At 31.8% G+C, this 21,809-nt stretch overlaps 1 protein-coding gene across 2 annotated transcripts in view; it reads left to right on the forward strand.

Annotated features, from left to right (window-relative positions):
* Positions 1 to 4,438: 4,438 nt before the first annotated feature.
* The window catches only part of LOC143068472 (uncharacterized), a 28,601-nt gene continuing 11,230 nt past the window's right edge, over positions 4,439 to 21,809 (forward strand). The window contains exons 1-10 of one of the 2 annotated variants that reach the window (XM_076242566.1): positions 4,439 to 4,559; positions 12,728 to 13,052; positions 14,349 to 14,442; positions 15,586 to 15,681; positions 16,337 to 16,569; positions 17,106 to 17,292; positions 17,747 to 17,826; positions 18,251 to 18,710; positions 19,146 to 19,250; positions 20,642 to 20,868. In XM_076242566.1, the coding sequence (XP_076098681.1) occupies positions 12,735 to 13,052; positions 14,349 to 14,442; positions 15,586 to 15,681; positions 16,337 to 16,569; positions 17,106 to 17,292; positions 17,747 to 17,826; positions 18,251 to 18,710; positions 19,146 to 19,250; positions 20,642 to 20,868 (1,800 nt within the window). In that variant the 5' untranslated portion in view covers positions 4,439 to 4,559; positions 12,728 to 12,734. Of the gene's footprint in view, positions 4,560 to 4,760; positions 5,121 to 12,727; positions 13,053 to 14,348; positions 14,443 to 15,585; positions 15,682 to 16,336; positions 16,570 to 17,105; positions 17,293 to 17,746; positions 17,827 to 18,250; positions 18,711 to 19,145; positions 19,251 to 20,641; positions 20,869 to 21,809 lie in introns of those variants that run through there. The other variant, XM_076242565.1, reaches the window with a different exon arrangement.

Consider the following 21,809-nt stretch of genomic DNA (forward strand, 5'->3'; position numbering starts at 1 on the left):
AAATACCCAAATCCATATAATCATCCTGGATTGGTACAACTAGACTGTCCTTTTAAATCGAAGTATTTATTTTAACATATTGTTTACAACTTCTTGTTTCTATTTCCTTGCATTAAATATATATATATACATTCGCACTTACAAAACTAAAAGAACGCAAGATTAAAATATTTTCACTCTGAAAAGCGTATATTTTGAACTTTGACACTTTCTTTTAAATTTTTATTTTTAATTGATGAAAAAAAGATTGTTCAATGTAAAATCATTCAGATAGGTGAGTACACATTGAACAAAATATGTAATTCTTAAGATTTGGATGAATAAATAAAAAGAAGAAAATTAAAAAGTTTGTTTATTCTTCATTTAAGAAAAAAGAAAAAGATAATCATAATAGCTTAAAGATCTGAGTGGTATAGCAACTCTCACATTATGTTATGTTTCCGTGTGCTCACCCCTACATATATTGTATATGCTAGTACAGTCGTATTTATCATGTTTATATAACCCTGAGATATAACCTACATATGAATAGGAAATTCCCAGTCTTATTCTATTCATTAAGATTTCTGTAAATCATTTTTATTCTTTCAATATCTTCAGGTCATTATATATAGTATAGAAATGTACAAAGAATAAAGGTAAGTAACTACATTTAATTTAAGTTACTTAATTCGAGGTGACCGCGGGTTAATTTAGGACACACTTATAGACATAAAAAAAACTATATGTTGTGTACATTAACTTAAAGGATATTTTAACACAATTCAATGTCATTCTACAAGAAATAATGATCAAAATAGTTTGTGACATTTGGAAGTTACAATTTTTTTATTAGGTCATATGAAAGTCTCCCATAATACTTGGAATTGTTCGAAACACTAAGGAATTTCTACCCCAAGGAATAGATTGTCATGATGACTGGTGAGTCTTTGCAACGAAAAACGCGTCTCGCGAACAAATTATCCTTAAAAAGTTTATTTTCACACAGATACTAGCTTCTTTTATACTACTTAATTAAACAAATATAAAGTTCTTTTATGTTTTTTTTTTAATTTCCTTATGAACATATCACGTTTTTTGGGTTTTTCATTCAAAAGCTACGGGACTTAAACAGTCAGATTGAATTGAAACTTAGCTTTAATCCTTTATATGTTAAAAGGTAACCTGAATTTGTTATTTTCAAAAACAAAAATTTTTTTTGTCTCTCAGTTATTGAACGATAACCATTAGTTTCGAGGCAGTGTTTTTGGATCATTAACTTGTCAAGAACATTTTTTTTCATTGGATTGGTGAAAGTAAGCTCCCTTTCTATTTTCAAATTGTCTGATACACGAATGCATACCAGAGTTACATTGGCGTTTTGTAGTCATATTCGAGGCTGTTTTTTCACATCGATTTCTTACGCCAAATAATTTTAATATGAATAAGATTGACGTATCGTACGCTTCTGGTGTGGATATTAATTTTAAATTGCTGGTTAAGCTTGTATTTCTCTTATTACTCTGAGTCCGTGTGTATGCCTTTGTCGGTAGAAGTTTAATGGTTATGCCATTTTCATCTATAGTCAACTGTTGTTTTTCTTAATATCGAAATTATCATGAGGTCAAAGTAATCCTGCTTAGTCTTCTGTGTTGTAGTTTTGTTGTTATTGTAGGTTTTTGTATGAGTATATTTTTTTTCATTTTTTTTTTCATATGAATTACTTCTATTGTAATGCAATCTAACTGTTTTGCAATGTCTGTGGCATTCCATAGGCCCCTAATGCAGTCGAAAATTACTGATCACTCAGTATAATTTAGCTATTTCATCATGCATCCGAACTATTTCGTTTTCCGTATAGGTAATGTGTGGTGTTTTTTTTTTTAAATGTATAATATTTTCCTGCACCGTTTCGTTTTCCGCATAGGTATATTTACTGCCAGGTATACTAGTATATACTATTCATATTTTCCGATGCGATCCATGAGTTTTATAATACAAAAATGGTTAGGAATAGCCGCCATGAACGTGACGTTTTTGACAGCATGTCCTTGATAAACAATACAAATATATACCACAAGAATGTTCATTATTAGTTTCGATATTCATTGAAATATTTGATGTAAAACTAAAACTTAAACATATAGTAGCACAAACACTGTCTATTCAGATCTACAAACAGATTGCTGCTGGCCGAGGTTTGTTTGTTAAATCCTTTCACATATATTCAATAGAAGAAAAATATTAAAAGGTTATACATTTTTTATTTTACATATTTAAGATGACTTGTTTTCATTTTTGGGAGAACATTTCCTTTTCTTTTTCTTATATCATTTATATCATAACAAGGACTTGAACTCAATGTATGAAAGGTAAAATAACAAGAATACTGAACTCCAAGAAAAAATCAAAAAGAAAGTCCCCTGTCAAAAAACCGATAGATACCTTTAGATACTTAACCGATAGATTTGGATTGATATTTGGAATCAATAAATTATTTGCTCCGTCAGTCCGTGATCTTGACGAACCTGTAAAACAGTTTTATATGTGATCCTGCAACGGACACCAATTGATTGTTTTATCAGTTTATATAGCCAACGACACCAAATGATCAATTTTCGGTTTACATACACCAATTCACCATTTTATTTATCTAGAGCATGCTATGTCTTAAAACTTTTTCAGATGCACAGGTTTGTCTGTACTCTCAGTAAATTTTGAGGTGAAAACACGGCCATTTTAGCCAAAAGGGTCCGCATGAACCTTAACTATATAGCTACTTAGATACTTATTACTAGACAGAAAGTTGATTTTCAAACAAAAGGCTTTTAATTGGTTGCGAAAATTTCGAGGTACCGGTATATTTTCTCAAAATTCTTTGTTTATTATTCTTGTGCAATTTCCCTCTGATTTGAAAAAATAGATGGAGAAACGACGTTGGTTCATCTACAACGTACGTTTCACAACAGCAACAAGAATTCGAGTGCTTTTTCTTTCATTTTGACATTGCTATACAAGCTGATATAATTTATGATTATATCAATATATATTAATGAAAATATCTTTCGATTTTGACATTTCTCTCCAATTTGAACCAAAGGGAAAAACAGACAAGAGGTTCGATAAAACAAATTGATAGACTGTCGTAAATTCTTATTGTTGTATCATGAAACTGCATTGGATAATTCTAGAGCAAAAAGCAATGTTTGATAAAAATATAGGAACGTTCTTCTAACTTTTAAATTAAATATAGTTTTATTACTATCATTTTCACTTGACGTGGCTCGGTACTTATACATCCCGTCAATGTGTTTGTATTATCTTTCATTTTCGCTGGTATGCTTCGTATGTGTGACTTTTTGTGTTTCTTTGGTTCATATGACGTGACTCTGTACTTTTGAAGATCCCGCAATTATGCTATTGTTCTATTCTATGTCATAATGTTATTGTTCTATTATAAATTTGAAAATACTTTAAACGACAAAATTGTTTACTCGCGTAGTGGTATTAAACATATGTTGATTATCAAAAATTATAAAGAACGTCTGGATAATTTTAAATCTTGGTCTATTTCTAAAATTAGTTCCTACATAACTTTTGATTTTTAAACCCTGTATACCACCATTCCCCATGTGAAATTATTTTTTTTAAAATACTTTGAACGGCAAAATTATTTTATATTTATTTCTATGTGACGTTTATATTTTCTGACCTTATACACGCGAAACAATGAATGTGGTTTATAAATTTGATAGAAACTTTACGTGATTTTGTTAAATATTTGTTTGTTTTGAGATTGTGACACACTGATGACTGCTATATCCATATTTTGACTAGTTAACCTAATGTGTCTGTTTTGTTCACACATCGTTGTAAATAAAATGGAATTTGATGCAACTGTCATACAAGTTAGAGGTTTTGCTCTATAAAAACAGGCTTAATCCACCATTTCTATATTTTAAAATGCCTGTACCAAGTCAGGAATCTGACAGTTGTTGTCCATTCGTTTGATGTGTTTAATCCTTTGATTTTGCCATTTGATTAGAAACTTTCCGTTTTGAATTTTCCTCGGATTTCAGTATTTTTGTGATTTTTTTTCACACACTAATATTATAAGACTATTAAGCGAATTACTATATAATATTGAATATTGTCAGTGATATGTTCTTTTGTGGATGAATGAACATAAAGTGATCAAATAAAAACCATTCCTTAAATTGTATTCGTTCCTATAATTCACTGAATTTGAAATATTTCAGTCAGTTTGCATTGTCATTGTCCAGTGGAAATTTTCATGTCCATGCGCAGTTAACATACAGATTTATATATATATATATATATAGACCTGTGTATAGTTAAAAAAAAAAGATAATGATATTAATTTTTCATCGTGTGTACGACATTAAATTGACGTATTGTAGAATACGATATGACCTTATACTAAAGGTATTTTATATACATGTATAATAAGTTTTGGCAACCTTACCAGAAATTGGGAATTACTGGGTTTGCTTTCAGATTGAAGGGATATTTCCGCATTCAACTTGGATAATAGGTCATATCTCAAATATTAAAAAAAGGTAATAATATATATAGTTTTATAAAAGTAAGATATAGGTTGTTTGATTACTTCAGTAGTAACATATTATCACTATTTTAACCTCTTTTTAAAATAGGTTAATAAATCATGTGAAAGTAGCATTCATAGTAGGGTTTTTATTAATCAACAGCTCAGAGAAAGTTTCTTATACCGATATCTCATAGTATTATGGTAAATTTGAGTATTATAACCAAAATATTGATTATCGAAAAAGTTTGTTTTGATGTTTGACATGTTTTAAAAACGGAAGAAGGACATACAGGTTAACGTACTGTGCATCGTTTATCAAGATAACATCTGGACCGGGTATATACAACACGGGGGTTTACCATTAGGATACAAGAATTAATAAGATATATACTGAGTGGTGTACTTAATCGTCCTATACATGATTACTTCGTGTTCATATCCTGTTGCATTGAAAGAATTTTGTAACATATCGGAAACTTTCCAAAAAGGATATCATAACTTTGTCGTGCATATAAACAAGTGTGTATGAAGCAAAACTGAAGGCAGTTGTTTAAACAAAATTGAGAATAAGGTATGTTTAATCGTTCTGTTCTTATAAACCCATTCTGAAAAATAAATCAGCACTGATATCAATTATTATACACAAGCACTACCTCCCATAATTCCACATAAAAAATGGAACTTGAAGTGAGACGATGTCGTTGACAATAATTATTTGTATGTCCCGCGGAAAATTGACGTCTTCTTTTATTTTGTCCATCAGTCCAAGATAATCGCGTGATGTGCACATTTAAATCACGTGGGTTATACCTAAAACTTTTATATTTTCATAAGATATCAGTACATATGTACTTCATGTAAGGATATGCATTAATTCAGAATTTTTAATTTCTTTAAAGTTTCAGTAAAAGACAGGATGTCAAACTAGTAGTTTACCTGTGTTTAGATAAGAAGTAGAAATGGAACAAAGATTTTTCTTCTTGTCATTCTAAAATATTCAAGGACCTTATGTTGAAAAGGGTCAAGAAGACGTATCCGATTCGAAAATCAAGCGTCTTTCTTCCGTGTTAATATTTCATTTTCCTCATATGAATAGTGTAACATGTACATAGATTTATCACAAACAATAATATCATATTTGTTCTCATACGTATCGTTTTCCGCATCGAAAGTGCAAGTTGAACTTGCACCTCAAGTCACATAATTTATATGTGGGCTATGATATAAGGGAACAGCGAATGTTTCGGCAAATTTGGTAGAACTGATAATCCAAGGAAACGTGACATTGCAAAATGAGAGAACTATCCACCATTGTCCAAATAACATGAATGTGAGCAACAAAATGAACATTAAAAAATGCCAAATATGATTCAAACTCGAGAAAACCAACGGTCTGATTTAGACATACACACATAGAGTGTTTCGTTGTTAAACATGTTCGTGAGCGCACACAATAGTTGGACTCGACAGATTTTCATGGTTCGCAAAACAACTAACAAAAGGACAGAATGCAAAACAAGCATTGTCAGCATCAACTGAAAGCTAGTACAAAATCTACAATAACTGATAAATAAATCATGACTAAATTATCAATAGGTTCACTGTTCAATAAATAAACCCATCATAGATACCAGGACTAAATTTATAACACTATTGACTACTTGATAGTAATGAAAATGTTAGAAGTGTTATATATATATATGTTATGACAATAAATTAATCTATTGATTTAAGGAGGGTATACAACACTAGTATATCTAATGGTTCCATATTTATGATTTAAGTAAGGATTAAACACGGAGCCCATGCAGAGCCCTTGGTATCACCAAATACATATACCATATATAGAATTGAATGTTGTTGTCTGTGAACCTGCAGGGGCGGATCCAGCCATTTAAAAAAGGGGGGTTACTAACCCAGGATAAAAGGGGGTGTCCAACTGCATGTCCCCATTCAAATGCATTGATCGTCCAAAAAGGGAGGCCACCCCCACCCCGAACCCCCTCCCCCTGTATTCTCCACTGACCTGAACAACACTTTTAAAAATCGTTCTCCGTCATTCCATGTTAGGATCAACATTCAATACTAAGATATCACTGCGACGGCTGTTTTCGTCCGTCTTTCTAACAACAATCTCTTATTTTTGCAATTTGTAGGACTATTGCAGAGACGGTTGAGCTATTTACTGACCCATTACTGGTCCAAAGGTGTTCTCAATCATATATATCATAATTATGGCTTTTGACTTTGACATAAAAAATCTTTTGCGATGTTAAATCGGAGTCTTTCGGGTACCGGTCATTTCGCTTCTATAGAAATTCGCTTAAGTGACTTATTTACTTTTCCTATCAAAAGAAGTTTTTATAAATGTATCATATGTACAATGCCAATAGGTTTCTTTTGATTTTGCAAGCTTTTAGCAGAATTGAATAAAACAAAAAACAAAAACCGACTACTAAGGCATTATAAGAATTGAAATGATCTTTTATAAACATGCAATAATTGGCTGATCTTTTAAAACCTTAAGATTTTGATCCACTCTAATAACAGATAATTCCTTGATACATCTCCTTATTTTATATTAAACGATACTTTAATAATCATATATTTGCATTCGTATTTTCTATTTGAAAGTCTATGAGTTCTAACCCCGAACGTGGTCGATCTTTGTATGCCAAGAATCCTTGTAACTATTTGAGTTGTCCGTAAGTGCCCTGTTGCAAGACAAACTTTCTGTCCCTATCCAATTAACCCTCACTACCCAGTGGCAGTCCAAATTTCCCCGACCCCTTTCCCGGACGGCTTCTATTACAAGACATACCTTCATATATACTGTTAATTTGTTCTCGTGTGACCATGTATGAAATACATGCCACTGGACGTTAATTATCAAAAATTAATCCCCGCACGTGTCATGTTCATTCGACTCAAATTTTACTAGTAATTAACTAGAATTATTTATTTTCCGCCCGAAGGTAGGTGTTTCTCTCTGGCACTCCGGCTACCCGGTGACACTAACAAAAACTGACAACCACGACATAGCTTATAGTCCGATAGTGGCGTTCAACACCATCAATCAATCAATCTTTTTTTAAATACTAGCTACCATACATTTTCTTCTTAAGTCATTTTGGAACTTTTATTAGCCTGGTTTGTTTGTCAGATATATTTAGACATAAAAAATTTAAATATATGGGTTTTCACAGTTTGTAAAACAATTATTTATATATAAGCCCAAATTTATGAAATGAAATGATTCACAATCAAGACTTTTTTTAAATCCACAGCCAGAAGGGGAAAAAAACTTCCATATTTATTGTGTTATCGAGGTTATAGAAGTTTTGACTAAAAAAGAAAAATATAAAAAAGTATATATATTTTGTGTTTTCTTTTATTTAGTTTTGGCAACTATACATGTGCAATTTTTTGGAAATCGATAATCTATAGGCTGGTTTTCCGGATCATTTCGGAAATTTTGGGAGTTAAATACTAGTATATATATATATATATATGTATAGGTGATATTATATGTGCATGTATTATATATGTAAAACACGGTTAAAAGAATATGAATGTTTGGTTATACTAGTATTAACGGTGAGTTTAAATACATAAATAATTTAAGTAGAACTTATCAATACACCAATTCGTTTTTCTCAAACTATTATAGTTAATTTTCACAAATATTCACAAAGTTGTATTAGACTGGTTCTCCTGTCTAGATGATGAATGTGCATACTACTTATTTCACATCATAATCACAAGGTGGTGATACACCGCTAGAACCACCGAGTCTTAAAGTTCGGTAGTGACATGTGCAAGGATTTTGATAGTTATAATAAAAACCTCGAGCAATTGCACATCAACTATTCTGAAATAATAGCCATGCGGCACTGTGCCACAGAAAATTATCAAGGAGGCCCACACTTCAAAGCAAGGACGAAGTTCATAAACTCGGCAATCAATCCGGCTCAGTCGAATACGATTTGATAAATTCGGGTTGCTCGTGTCAGTAGAGTTTAAATCGAACGGGTCAAACACATCATCAATTAACCTTTTAACCCGAGTTGAGTTCTACCTACCCCGTGGGCAGGTTTAGTCGAGTCGAGAGTAAAATAACAAGATGGAAGAACAAGTGAAATAAATTAAAAACTGAAAAAAATATCTTCAAATTTAAGCTACTTGCATCTAACACTGGGTAACAAATGGCAAAGATACACATGGAAATAATTATTGCAACACCTTGATTTTCCAAAACTTGAAAAATCAGCCTCTTATTTTGGATGGCATTTGATAAAATATTTCTAAAATAATATTTAAACATAGTTGATGATCACATTGGCATTAAAACGAACAAAAACTGTATGAATAAAAAATCTAACCACAATTTAAATAACAAAATGAAGTGTTTTTTTGTAACAAAAAATGCATTTTACAACTTTTACTGTAGTCGAACGTTTTCTGATTCTTGCCATAAGTAGACTAATTTGTTGCTAAGGTAGCAGCAACCATTCCTAACGAAGGACATTGTTTATTTCATGACGTGTTTGAACTTGGGTGTCCTTTTGCGCACTTTACGCCCAATTGTGTCCCATATATGCTCGACATGGTTCAAATCCGGGCTATGTTCGAGCCAAGAAAGATAAACCAAATGCCATTGGAATAATGGATCTTCCTCCACGATGCTAATTCCCAACTTTGGCGAGCTCTGCAATACATTGGATACGGGCAACTGTGTGTCTGATCGTAAGCAAAGGTCCCCGGTACGATAACCAGTAGCGATGAGTCGATCTCGAACAGTTCATGTTTAAAGTCTCCTGTATGGCCATCACTGTCTTTTTAGGATTGATTTGTTTGCAATGGGTATCCTTCTGACCAACCTTCATTGTGCTTGATTTTCCCAAGCAGATGTTATAGGGTGTCTTCTTGATCTCGGAAGGCCTTTAACATTGTTTGTTGCCTGATTTTTAATCTCAAAACGGGTGATGACCAACAATACGTGCAATTGTCACAACGAAATACCTGCTTCTCTCATGCTGATAATCTGCCATCTTGCTGCAGTTAAGAGTTGTGGATGACCAATTACAAGATGTCAATCACATAACTTTATAAAATTTATTATTTAAAGTGTTGAAAACAATGAGGATATGTCAAGTCGTCGATAACGGCGGATCAAAACAAATTGTGAATGCGTAGAAAAAAGATATAGTTCCTGACATGTTTTACATTAATTTCTTTTAAAAAAAAAAGCCATTTGCCAATGTAATAAAAAGAATAACTAATTAAAGAATTAAAATATCGAAAATATTCAACTCGTGACCGAACAACACTGAATAACTCATGCGCTACGCGCATTCGTGAATTATGTGTTGTTCGGTCACTCGTTGAATATTTTTCTCTATTTGAATTCTTCGATTAGTTATTCTATAAATAGCTCTATTCAACAAATTATATCACAGAAAAAAGGAGTGTTTTTTTTAATTTGAATTTCAATTTGGTGTTGCAATACTTTTTTCCATGTGTATATATATCAACTTTATAAAACCAAATTATAAAAAAGAAGCTCAGTACTGGTTTTCTACAAGATTTAAAAAAAATATTTTCATCTATTTGGTATGATTTAAAACACTGGCTATTTTGCTGGCTTCGGCAAACTAGAAAATATGTTATGATTTTGCCGGCTCTGATTAAATAACTTTATTATTAAAGCTGTCAAAATAGCTAAGGGCCAAGTGAGCTTTTCCCATCACTTGGCGTCCGGCGTCCGTCGTCGTTAACTTTTATAAAAATCTTCTCTTCTGAAACTACTTGGCCAAATTTAACCAAACTTGGCCACAATCATCATTGGGGTATCTAGTTTTAAAAATGTGTGGCGTGACCCCGCCAACCAACCAAGATGGCTGCCATGGCTAAAAATAGAACATAGGGGTAAAATGCAGTTTTTTGGCTTATAACTAAAAAACCAAAGCATTTAGAGCAAATCTGACAGGAGGAAAATTGTTTATCAGGTCAAGATATCTCTGCCCTGAAATTTTCAGATGAATGGGACAACCGGTTGTTGGGTTGCTGCCGCTGAATTGGTAATTTTAAGGAAATTTTGCTGTTTTTGGTTATTATCTTGAATATTATTACAGATAGAGATAAACTGTAAACAGCAATAATGTTCAGCAAAGTAAGATTTACAAATAAGACAAATGACCGAAATGGTCAGTTGATCCCTTTTGGAGTTATTGCCCTTTATAGTCATTTTTTTACCATTTTTCGTAAATCTTAGTAATCTATTACAAAAATCTTCTCCTCTGAAACTGCTGGGCCAAATTAATCCAAACTTGACCACAATCATCTTTGGGGTATCTTGTTTAAAAAATGTGTGGCGTGACCCGGCCAACTAACCAAGATGGCCGCCATGGCTAAAAATAGAACATAGGGGTGAAATGTAGATTTTGGCTTATATCTCTGAAACCAAAGCATTTAGAGCAAATCTGACGGAAGTAAAATTGTTCATCAAGGGAAAATCTATCTGCCCTGAAACTTTCAAATGAATCGGACAACGGGTTGTTGGGTTGCTGCCCCGAAAAAAGTAATTTGAAGGAAATTTTGCAGATTTTGGTTATTATCTTGAATATTATTATAGAAAGAGATAAACTGTAAACAGCAATAATGTCCAGCAAAGTAAGATCTACAAATAAGCTAATATGACTAAAATGGTCAGTTGACCCCTTAAGGAGTTATTGCCCTTTATAGTCAACTTTGACCAATTTTTCGTAAATTTTTGTAATCTTTTACAAAAATCTTCTCTGAAACTACTGGGCCAAATTAAACCAAACTTGGCCACAATCATCATTGGGGTTTATAGTTAAAAAAATGTGTGGCGTGACCCAACCAACTAACCACGATGGCTGCCATGTCTAAAAATAGAACATAGGGGTAAAATGCATTTTTTGGCTTATAACTCAAAAACCAAAGCATTTAGAGCAAATCTGACATGGATAAAATTAATTATCAGGTCAAGATCTATCTGCCCTGAAATTTTCAGACAAATCGGACAACCTGTTGTTGGGTTGCTGCCCCCGAATTAGTAATTTTAAGGAAATTTTGCAGATTTTGATTATTATCTTGAATATTATTATAGATAGAGATAAACTGTAAACAGCAATAATGTTCAGCAAAATAAGATCTACAAATAAGTCAACATGACCAAAAGTGTCAATTGACCCCTTAAGGAGTTGTTGCTCTTTATAGTCAATTGTTAACAATTTTCATAAATTTTTGTTAATTTTTGTAAATTTTGAGGAAATATTTTCCACTGTAATTTCTGGGCCAAGTTCATTATAGATAGAGATAATTGTAGCAACAAGAATGTTCAGTAAAGAAAGATCTACAAACACATCACCATCACCAAAACACAATTTTGTCATGAATTTATCTGTGTCCATTGTTAATATGCACATAGACCAAGGTGAGCGACACAGGCTCTTGAGGGCCTCTAGTTTACTTATATAAGTGAAACAGTCATCTTATCTTCATTTCCCAAATTCTTAGGATTTCTTTGCTCAAATAGCAGTTTAATTTGTCTGTTCATTGCAGATGTCTTTACTTTTAACATTTAAGTGTAATTTAATGGACAATGAAAATCCTATTGGTCTGTTATCTTCAGAAGACTTAACATTAAAAAAGCTGCAAAGGAGCAATTTATGAAGGCTTTGCGCAAATACTTAAGATCTTTGCAGCAATCAGTTTCTTGGTTGAATATACATCTCAAAACTTGAGAAAATTAAATGTAAATTTTTGGGAAAATTAAGGGGAGATTATTTAAACATTATAATTTACTTATCTAAGTATATATTTTTTTGCTTCTTTAAGTAAATAGATAACTTGTACAAGTAATACCCCATACTGATTAAGGTATATTGAATTTAGCCATGATTAGGGTATGTATGTCATTTTCTATTTCAAGACTTTTTGCCCCAACTGTTCAGGATTGGACATTTGCAAAGCAAAATATTACTGGTTGCACTCAAAACTTTGTCTTGTTTGGGAGATCACTGGTCCCTATTTTTCAAAATCCTAGATCCCCATCTGGTTAGAAATGTACCAAAAAAGTATGATACAATGGTCAATGTCCCAAAACACGTACCACAAATAGATAGATAATATGTACTTTAAAATTTGTTTCAGGAAAAGAATGACTACCATACAAGTATTCCTTTCTCACAGTAATGAACTTGATGATCAACAACTGGTATTTGATGAAATCCTTCCAAAATTGGAAGCGTTTAAAGACTTAAACATCCTTACTCAGGATGAATTACAACCAGGACAAATATTTCTGTCTAGTTTAACAGAATTGGTGGATAAAGTTGATAAGACACTCCTATTCATCACTAAGAATGCCATGCAAAGTAGCTGGTGCAATCTAGAATTACTAATAGGTCTAGAAAGATCCCAAAGGAAACAGCAGCTTTCAGTTGTTCTTTTACTACATGGTATTGAAGAGAAAGATGTATGTATAATAAAAAATTTTAACACTTAATTCATCGCTTCATTTATTCAGAAGGAATTCAAATTCTTGTTACTTACATAACAAAATTGTGTGGCACAGGCATATTCTTTGTATCGAAGAAAAGGTAAAAATAATTTCGTTCCTTAATCTGATTAATCTTAAACCTATTAAAGATCATGGATTTTTCAGGATCTTAAACATGGTCAAAAGTGTAGATAAGTTCGGACCAATGCATTCTATTTTTATAAAAGATGACATGATTAAAATCATGATGGTACACATTCTTTATTCTAACTCTGAGCTGACCATGTATGTTTTAAGCATAAGCAACACTATGGGTGCCACATGTGGAGCAGGATCTGCTTACCCTTCCGAAGCACCTGAGATCACCCCTAGTTTTTGGTTGGGTTCGTGTTGCTTATTCTTTAGTTTTCTATGTTGTGTCATGTGTACTATTGTTTGTCTGTTTTTATATTTTTAGCCATGGTGTTGTCAGTTTTTTTTCGATATATGAGTTTGACTGTCCCTCTGGTATCGATCGTCTCTCTTTTCTAACTCCTAAGTGCAGACATTTGCTTAACAGGGAAGCATCAAATTCTAATTTTCAAGTCTTTGACATGGCTAAGACTAGACCCCAGACATAAGCTGCACTTTAGAAGAGCACATTACTATAAATAGAATTGAGAGTGGAAATGGAGAATATGTCAAAAAGACAACAACCTGACCAGAGCAGATAACAGCCGAAGGCCACCAATGGTTCTTTAACCCAACAAGAAAATCCCACATATGTAGGTTGACCTCAACTGACCCCTAAATAAAAATGTGTACTAGTACAGTGAAAATGGTTTTCATACTAAAATCTTTAACATATAAATGAACTATAATTTAAAAACATACAATACCATCGAAGTCAAGAGGCTCCTTCCTGCCTTGGGACAGGCACCAAAATGTGGCGAGGTTTAACATGTTTTGTGAAATCTCAACCCTCTACCTATATCTCTAGCCAATTTAGAATAAATAAACACACAGAAATACGCACAGTAAAATGCAGTTTAAAAGAAGAGTCTGATTTCAAAACAGGCAACAAAAGAAACACAGCACAATGAAAATGATACATAAATAAACAAACAACTACTAGCAGTTACTAACTTGCCAGCTCCAGAACTCAATTGAACCGATTGAAAAATTGTGTCATCATTATATAAAACCAATGTACACAAATGTACTCTGTTAGTGTATATTGGTGACAGGTCATTATATAATTGTCATAGTTAAGATTTTTTATTTTCTTTATAGATTCCACAAATAGCAGTATTACAAGAAGCTAGAAAAATTGTGTTTACAAAAGAAAATGATTCTTGGGTTACTGAGACCATTGAAAGGATAAGAGGTATGTTGAAATAGTTTATAAAGAAGACACCAGCTAATATACTTACTTTAAATTCAGAAATTATTGCAATGTTTTTTTATTGCGAAAAATGCAACAGGGTTATATCGCAATAATAAAAACTCGCATTTTAGATTTTTTTACATGAATCAAACAGGATTTTTCTAAATATTGCAAAAATTAAAATTGCATTTTAGTCTTAAATGACAAAACTACAATAATAAATTCACGCAATAATTCAGAATTTAAAGTACTTACAAGTGTAGACAGTTTGGAAAATAAAAAATCCATATAAACAACACAAGGATCTTATCTTAATCTTGTATGATTGTTGTTTTATTGACACATATCCCTTTTCTCCTATTTTTTCATAGATGTATGTCATACAGAATAAGAGGTGAAAGATGCCAAGGGGATTTGAATCTCGTTTAAGAGAAAATAACAATGCCATGACAAAAAAAATGAAAGACAATGAAAAGGTTAACAAGTTTACAGAACACCACAAAGAATATTACATTAAAAGCTTAAAAAATTTGCAAAAATAAGATTTGGGCATTCTTTTCCGTTATCCCAATGTATTTTTGCAAAAGCTACCTTTTAAAAATTGCTGGATTCATTCCCGTCTATTACTTTTAATGGACATTTAATTTAAAACCATTTAGATGTATACACATGCCTGTAGGGAACTAGGGTTGACAAAAACTGCCTCCTTGTGAAATTACCTAGGTGTATAAAAAAACATGCATTTTAACTAAAACAACATGGCAACAACCAAAACTTGAAACCCAACATTTGGTAATGTGTATTCGACTCAGATCTTAATTGACTAGGCTTGCTAATTTTACGGTCAAATTTCAATGATATCTCTGGGCCTTCCAGCTTCCATCACTAATTAAAAATGGTCTTGGGAATGTAACCAAGAGTGCTGAAAGAGTCTTTAGATTTTTAACTTAGACATAATATAAAAAGAAAAGGGTTCTATTGCTGTAATTGTATCCTTTTTACTTGAGAATTAAAATTTAAGCTAGTACATATTGATACTTCTATTTTATGGTTAATATAGTAACCTATTTTTGCAATTTTTAACAGAATAGACAGCGATTAAGAAATCTGTGTGTTAAATAAATGTGTTATTTCCTTTTTCAGAAAAAGAGACTATAAGACAATTGATGCCTGCAGGAAATGTAGCTCATGGTCTGGTATGGTCACATTATGCAGGATTACTTCAATACATCCTACCAGGTATACTTTTTGTAAATGATTTTTATGCCCCATTTATTGGTATTATGTTTTTTGGTTTGTGCTTCTGTTTGTCCATCCAATAGTTCATTTGTCCGTTTATTCGTTCGTCCCTTCGTTCGTTCATTTGTCCATTTATTCGTTGTCCGTTCGTTCGTCAAAATGATAGTTCGGATGGCTCATCTGTGTACTTTTTTGTTTTTATCTTTTTTCATTGATGATGTTAATAACTAGAAGTGTATTTTTAAAGTACACACCACTTCTAAGACTGTCAGGTGGAAGTAAGAAAACCAAACATAAAAAGTCATGAACAAAACATTAGTTCAACTTAGTCATTGCTGTGCATATGAACAAAACATGTTAGCATTAAAACCCATTGCTGTTTTGTTTGAATTTCTGCTTTGCATTAGTATGAGCTATGATAAAAAAAAAACCATTACAAGTTATTTGTGGACTTCCTAGGGGCCCTTTGTGATGGCTAATCTTTTAGTATTCTCCAGTTTGTTCTTACATTCAGTTTATTGATTTTAGTTTTTTTCAACTGTAAATCTGCGGTTATTTAGCATGTCTTACCAATTTTCTCCTTAATTAATTATTTTAAATTTATATTTACCTGCATATGACATGTACAGTTTAATCATTTGTTTATTTTTCACAGATTTGGAAAATAAACTGATAGAATCAGATTGGTATCAATCAACCTCCCTTCAGAACCATGTGTCAACAAAGTTTTATGAAATGGTACCAACATCATGTACTTGCCATTTTGATCTGTCAAAAATAGATGAAAATATCAAACTGGTTAAAGTTTTGGAACTTTCCAATACAATTAGAGGGGGAAACATTAGAAAATTTGCTGTCAAACTTTACAGTATTACTGATGGTGATCAGGTGAATAGTTATTTTTGGTGTCTTTATCAAGAAGCCTTGATTATTTTATTTTTTTCCTTCTATATCATCAGTTTTGGAAAATCATGTGTTGGTCATAATTTCATTGTTTATGTTCAGTAACCTTGAGCTCCTGTCCAAATCATTTTTACAAGGGCATATCATTGTGCGCTTGCATGAGACATTGTAGTTCAATTAAGCAAAACCTGCCAATGTTTTCGTTTTCATTTATTAACCCATTTGAAAAAAATCAATGCATAATTGCAGATATGACTTTAAGAAAATCAGTATAAGTTAAAGATAAAAAGATGTGGTATTAGTATATGATTGCCAATGGGGCATCACTCCACCAGAGCATGTAAACAAATTTTCAGATTTCTCAAATTGTGGTTATATAATCATATTGTAACTGAGTGTTTTTTAAGGGTTTAATGAATCTACATTTTTTTTCTATAGACCTTGAGAATAATTGTTTCACAAAAAATGAACCACTCATATTATATATTATGTTTGTTCATACTTTTCAAATACCTTTTCAGACATATTTCTGCATTTGTGAATACCCAAGTGCCATAGGGGCAATGAAAGCAATGGAAGATCACCATTTAGCAAAGTTTAGTATAGATGACAAGAAGTTACAGTTAGCAAGGTTTTACTATACCATGAACTCTGTGATAAACCACTTTGACATATCTAGAAATAAAGCAAGAGTTGTTCTTTTCAATGGTAATATACAAAAATTAAAAATTTATAATACAAAATTTAGTCTTGATATTGATAATAGTAATAATAAATTATGATAATAAATTTTTGCACATCGTATAAATTAAAAGGGACTTGGCATCATATGTGGTACTGGTACTTGTTATATGTAAAAAGTAAAATCACAAAAATACTGATCTCCGAGGAAGGAAAACTCAAAATGGAAAGTTTGGTAAATGAGTCAGCAACCCATGTAACACAAATAACCAAAAGACTTCTAGAGATAGTCTTCAACAATAAAGTTGTCTATTTGCAATATATCTAGTGTTTGAAACCAGCATAAAAAAACAAGCCATTCCTGCCAATTATAAATCACCTCCTATCTAAAATTTACCTGTCTGAACAGACTTTTTTTGTTTCATAAACTCTAATGTAACATAAAAAAATAATTATGAAATCACCTAATTTGTTTTTACAGATGAAACTGAGAAAGTGTCTGAAGTTTTAGTAAAAGCAATAAAACAAGATTTACAGTTAACTGAAAAAGTTATGCCAAAGGTTTGTATTAATGTCAAACTTGTTTTTCCTTTATAATAGTGTTCACCTGCTCAAACTTAATACTGAAACATTGATTAAGTATACTGTGGATTCATTATTATTCTTTGGATACCAATTTTTGTGGGTTTTGTGGGTACAAGTGAACCACGAATTCAAATGTTCAACGAATATCATATATTCAATAGGCTTTGTCTACTGAGGTTGGCAAAACCACAAAACCAAATATTCACAAATATGTAAGTTTACAGCAATCCACGAAAAAAATGTTTTTGTCTGCAGCCTTTTTGTTGTTTCTAGTTCTATGATGTTTTACTTTAATTATGACTATAAGTTTTAATTTAAAATGTACAGTATCTATCATTTTTTTTTAAATCTATGGCCACACACATAATATAAATAGTATTGATATCTAAATCATTTTCAGGAAAGCCCAATCACCAGGCCTAAGCTGGAAGACTTGGAACCTACACCAGAACTTGAATACCAATATCAGGTTTATATAGCTCATTCTGAAGACACAGAAGACAAACGGAGTGCCAAAGAAATTATTGAATACCTGGAAGAGAAGGGGATACACAGTATCCTGAAAAATCCTGATAGCCCAAATGACCCAGAGGTGAAGTCTAATACACTAATTAAAGCTGTGCAGAATTGTAGATGGTTTATTTTTCTGATGACACAGAATTCAGTTAAAGACAAGATGCTACAGCTGAGGGTACTGGCTGCGCTCCATGATGGTATCCTCAAAAGAAGAGTAAGGGTAATTCCTGTGGTAGACAGACGTAATGACATCTACATACCTGATGCTCTACAGTGGGTCACTTATGTACCTTATAATGGACAAACAAAATCTCATCTTAAAAGTCTACACAATATTGTCAGTGGTAAGTGCCTGTAATATATCACAGAAAAATGTAATCTTTCTTTGTTGGGTTTAGTAGCTTTGTGATGGATGTATAATACCAATTTTTATGCAACCGACACATGTTTCTGAAATAAGCTTCATCAGGTCTGCTAGAAGTGAAAAGGGCAGGAAACTATATTAATAATAGATTTCAAAGTATCAAAACCAAAATAGACTGTGACAAAACAGTGTTTATTCTTGCAAAATTTTGATGATTCCATGGAAAAAATCATGAAGATGTAGTTTAGTTTAAGTATAGAAATCAATGTTGCTGTGGTGAATGTATGATAATCTTCTAATTGCTTTGTAAAATTAAAAAGAAAATAAAACACTTTCAAGTCAATTTAATTATGAAATGGGTGGATTATTCTTTAAGAGAAACTGACAGATCTGTTAACAATTTGTTTTGTTTTAGGAGAAGATTTTCCTTTGAAAACAGAGATGTTACTTCCTGCTGGAGATGTAGCCAATGGTCTTGCCTGGGGTTATGTTGTTAATTATTTAAGAGTTATCTTACCAGGTAAGGTCATTAATGGCGCTCGCGGGTCTTAATCAATTTTTTTTATTTAATATAGGACTTCGCTATATTTTTCTATATATGAAATTTATCTTATACTTAATAGAAAAACGAAATAAAAAAATAGGGTAACCGTTCATTTAAGCTCACTATCTACCTTGGAAAGAAAATGTCCTTTTTTCTGTTGACCTAATAGGAGAAATAGAGGTAATATCGAAATAAAAAAGAGATCAAAATTACAGAAGTCCCTTCAATTTTACAATTTAGTTTATGTATAACTTATTCGAAAACAACAATAAAAAAATAGGTCACCGATGAGTTAAAAAAGATATTTCAATTTTAATGCCAAAAAATTGCATCAAAGTGAGATAATTTTGAATTTTTTCAATGATATTTGCATTTTAAAAGTCACCTGGGGCCAACATGCATTGATTTTTTGGAATGATTTTTTAACCATATGATGAAGTAATAACTAATAAAGGTAATAAATAAAATATGTAATGAATAATAAACCTTTATTTTTTTCTAAAAATTTATACCTGCGAGCCTCCTTAAGTATACTATGAGAGAGAAAGAGAGAGTATATAGTGTGTCAGTGTGAATGACTGCTGTGATGACATCTAAATATTAAAGCTATTTTTATGGACTGATATTCTTTTTTATCTTATAAGGAAAGATTATTTGCAGAGGTATATTTAAGGTGGTTTAATTTATGGTTAATGCATTAGACTTTTTACATGTTTCACTAAAAATGTTGTCAATGACGTTTGGTGGATGCAAACTAACGTTAGAAAAAAAGGAATTCAACATTTTTTTTCATTTAAAAAGGGACATAACTCTAGAACTTTTTAAAGAGACACCACCATGATTGGGTCTGTGTTTTGCGGTTATAAGCATTATAAATAAGAGTTTCAGGACATTTGGTTGAGGCAAACTAATGTTAGAGCACTAAAACCAATTTTGGGACATACGTACAGATGTACAAAAGGACAAGGATATGATTTAATGCCCCTCCACTACAGCATGTACATAAAATATTTCAGCAAGTCAGTATGTCAGCATAAGGCTGTGTGTTATGTAGCATTATCAGTGCCAGATGTTGCCTCTTGTTACAGATCTTTATTTTTAGAAAATATTATGTGGATCGAGATCGTTGATTGTCTTTGTAAATTATTCAATGCTTATTTAAACAAAGTGTGCATAGTTGTAGAAGACTGCATGTTGACCTCTGCATGTTTTTGGGGTGTAGGATTTTTTTGTAATGTTGGATTGTTGTTTCATTAAGCATATCACACATATAAGACTTTGATTTTTCTGTTGTATAGCTTTTCCTCACTCTTTTCAGATAAGATTCTTTCAAATTGATGATTTTCAGTATTTTCTTCTTTTTATAGATGCCTTGAAAAACATTGACCAGTCTTTTAAGAAAAAGGATATCAGCAATTATAAATGTCCTGAAACTTTGTTTATTATTATACCAAAGAGTTGTGATGCTAAAGGTGTGATGAAAGACAAAAATGACAGAATTACTAATTTTACAACTACTCCTGATATTCATCCTTTTGGTGGATCTTCAAGTAGACCGTTTTCTTGTCAAATATATAAAATTACTGATCAACCGGTAAGTCTGTTTTCATACATTAGTTCATACTTTAAATATTGGAAGGATAATATTGGGATAGAAACAGAATGTGACCAGTGGGTACACAGGGTAGAATATAATGATATGATAACTGATTATTAAATGCTTGTGTATGTATATGAAATTATTAACATTGTTTGATTGACAACTATATAACTAATTAGAAGCATTAAATCATTACTTATGGCATAGAAAACTTATCTTTATTGAGGCCTATCACAGATTACCAGGTATGTTTTAGACTCAAAAGGCAAATTCAGGGGTTTGGCCCGTAAATGATTAATACTTCCCATTCCTAAGATTGCCTTGGTGCTCTCTTTTCAAATCCTTAATCTGCTTCTGGTAACTATCAATATGTCTATCTGATGCAAAAAAAATAATGAAATACAATACTTGAAAAAATATGATTCCTACATAAATAATGTTATGGAAAAAGCTGCATATGTACAGAATTCAGTTTATTATAATATTCCATTTAATGAAACGAAACAGGAGATGTATAGGAATCACTTTGTCACTCTATCTATTTGTGTTCATTGTGTCTAGCATTGAACATTTAAATGCCATGGAGATTATTAATGATACTGGGTATTCGTGATGCTCACAATTACAGGAAGATGCCTGCCTCCAAGGTCAAAGTCAAAAGCTTAGTTAGGTTTTAATCCCCTCTTTCAAATATATAGAGTTGTGTCGAGAATGTATGTGTCGAGAATGTCATGGTTAAGATCAGTACTTTGTATATTAAAGTCATATGAAACCTCAAATTAAAAAAAAATATGCACATGTTTTTTTAAAACTAAATTGATAGTTTTCATTATACAACTTATGTACATATACTTTTTTTCTGAGGAAAATACTTTAATTTGTCCACATTTAGAAGAGGTTTACTTATTTTTAATTGCTTGCTGCCAGGATGCAAT

This window comes from Mytilus galloprovincialis, chromosome 3 (assembly GCF_965363235.1).
Source record: "Mytilus galloprovincialis chromosome 3, xbMytGall1.hap1.1, whole genome shotgun sequence".
NCBI classification, from domain to species: Eukaryota; Metazoa; Mollusca; class Bivalvia; order Mytilida; family Mytilidae; genus Mytilus; species Mytilus galloprovincialis.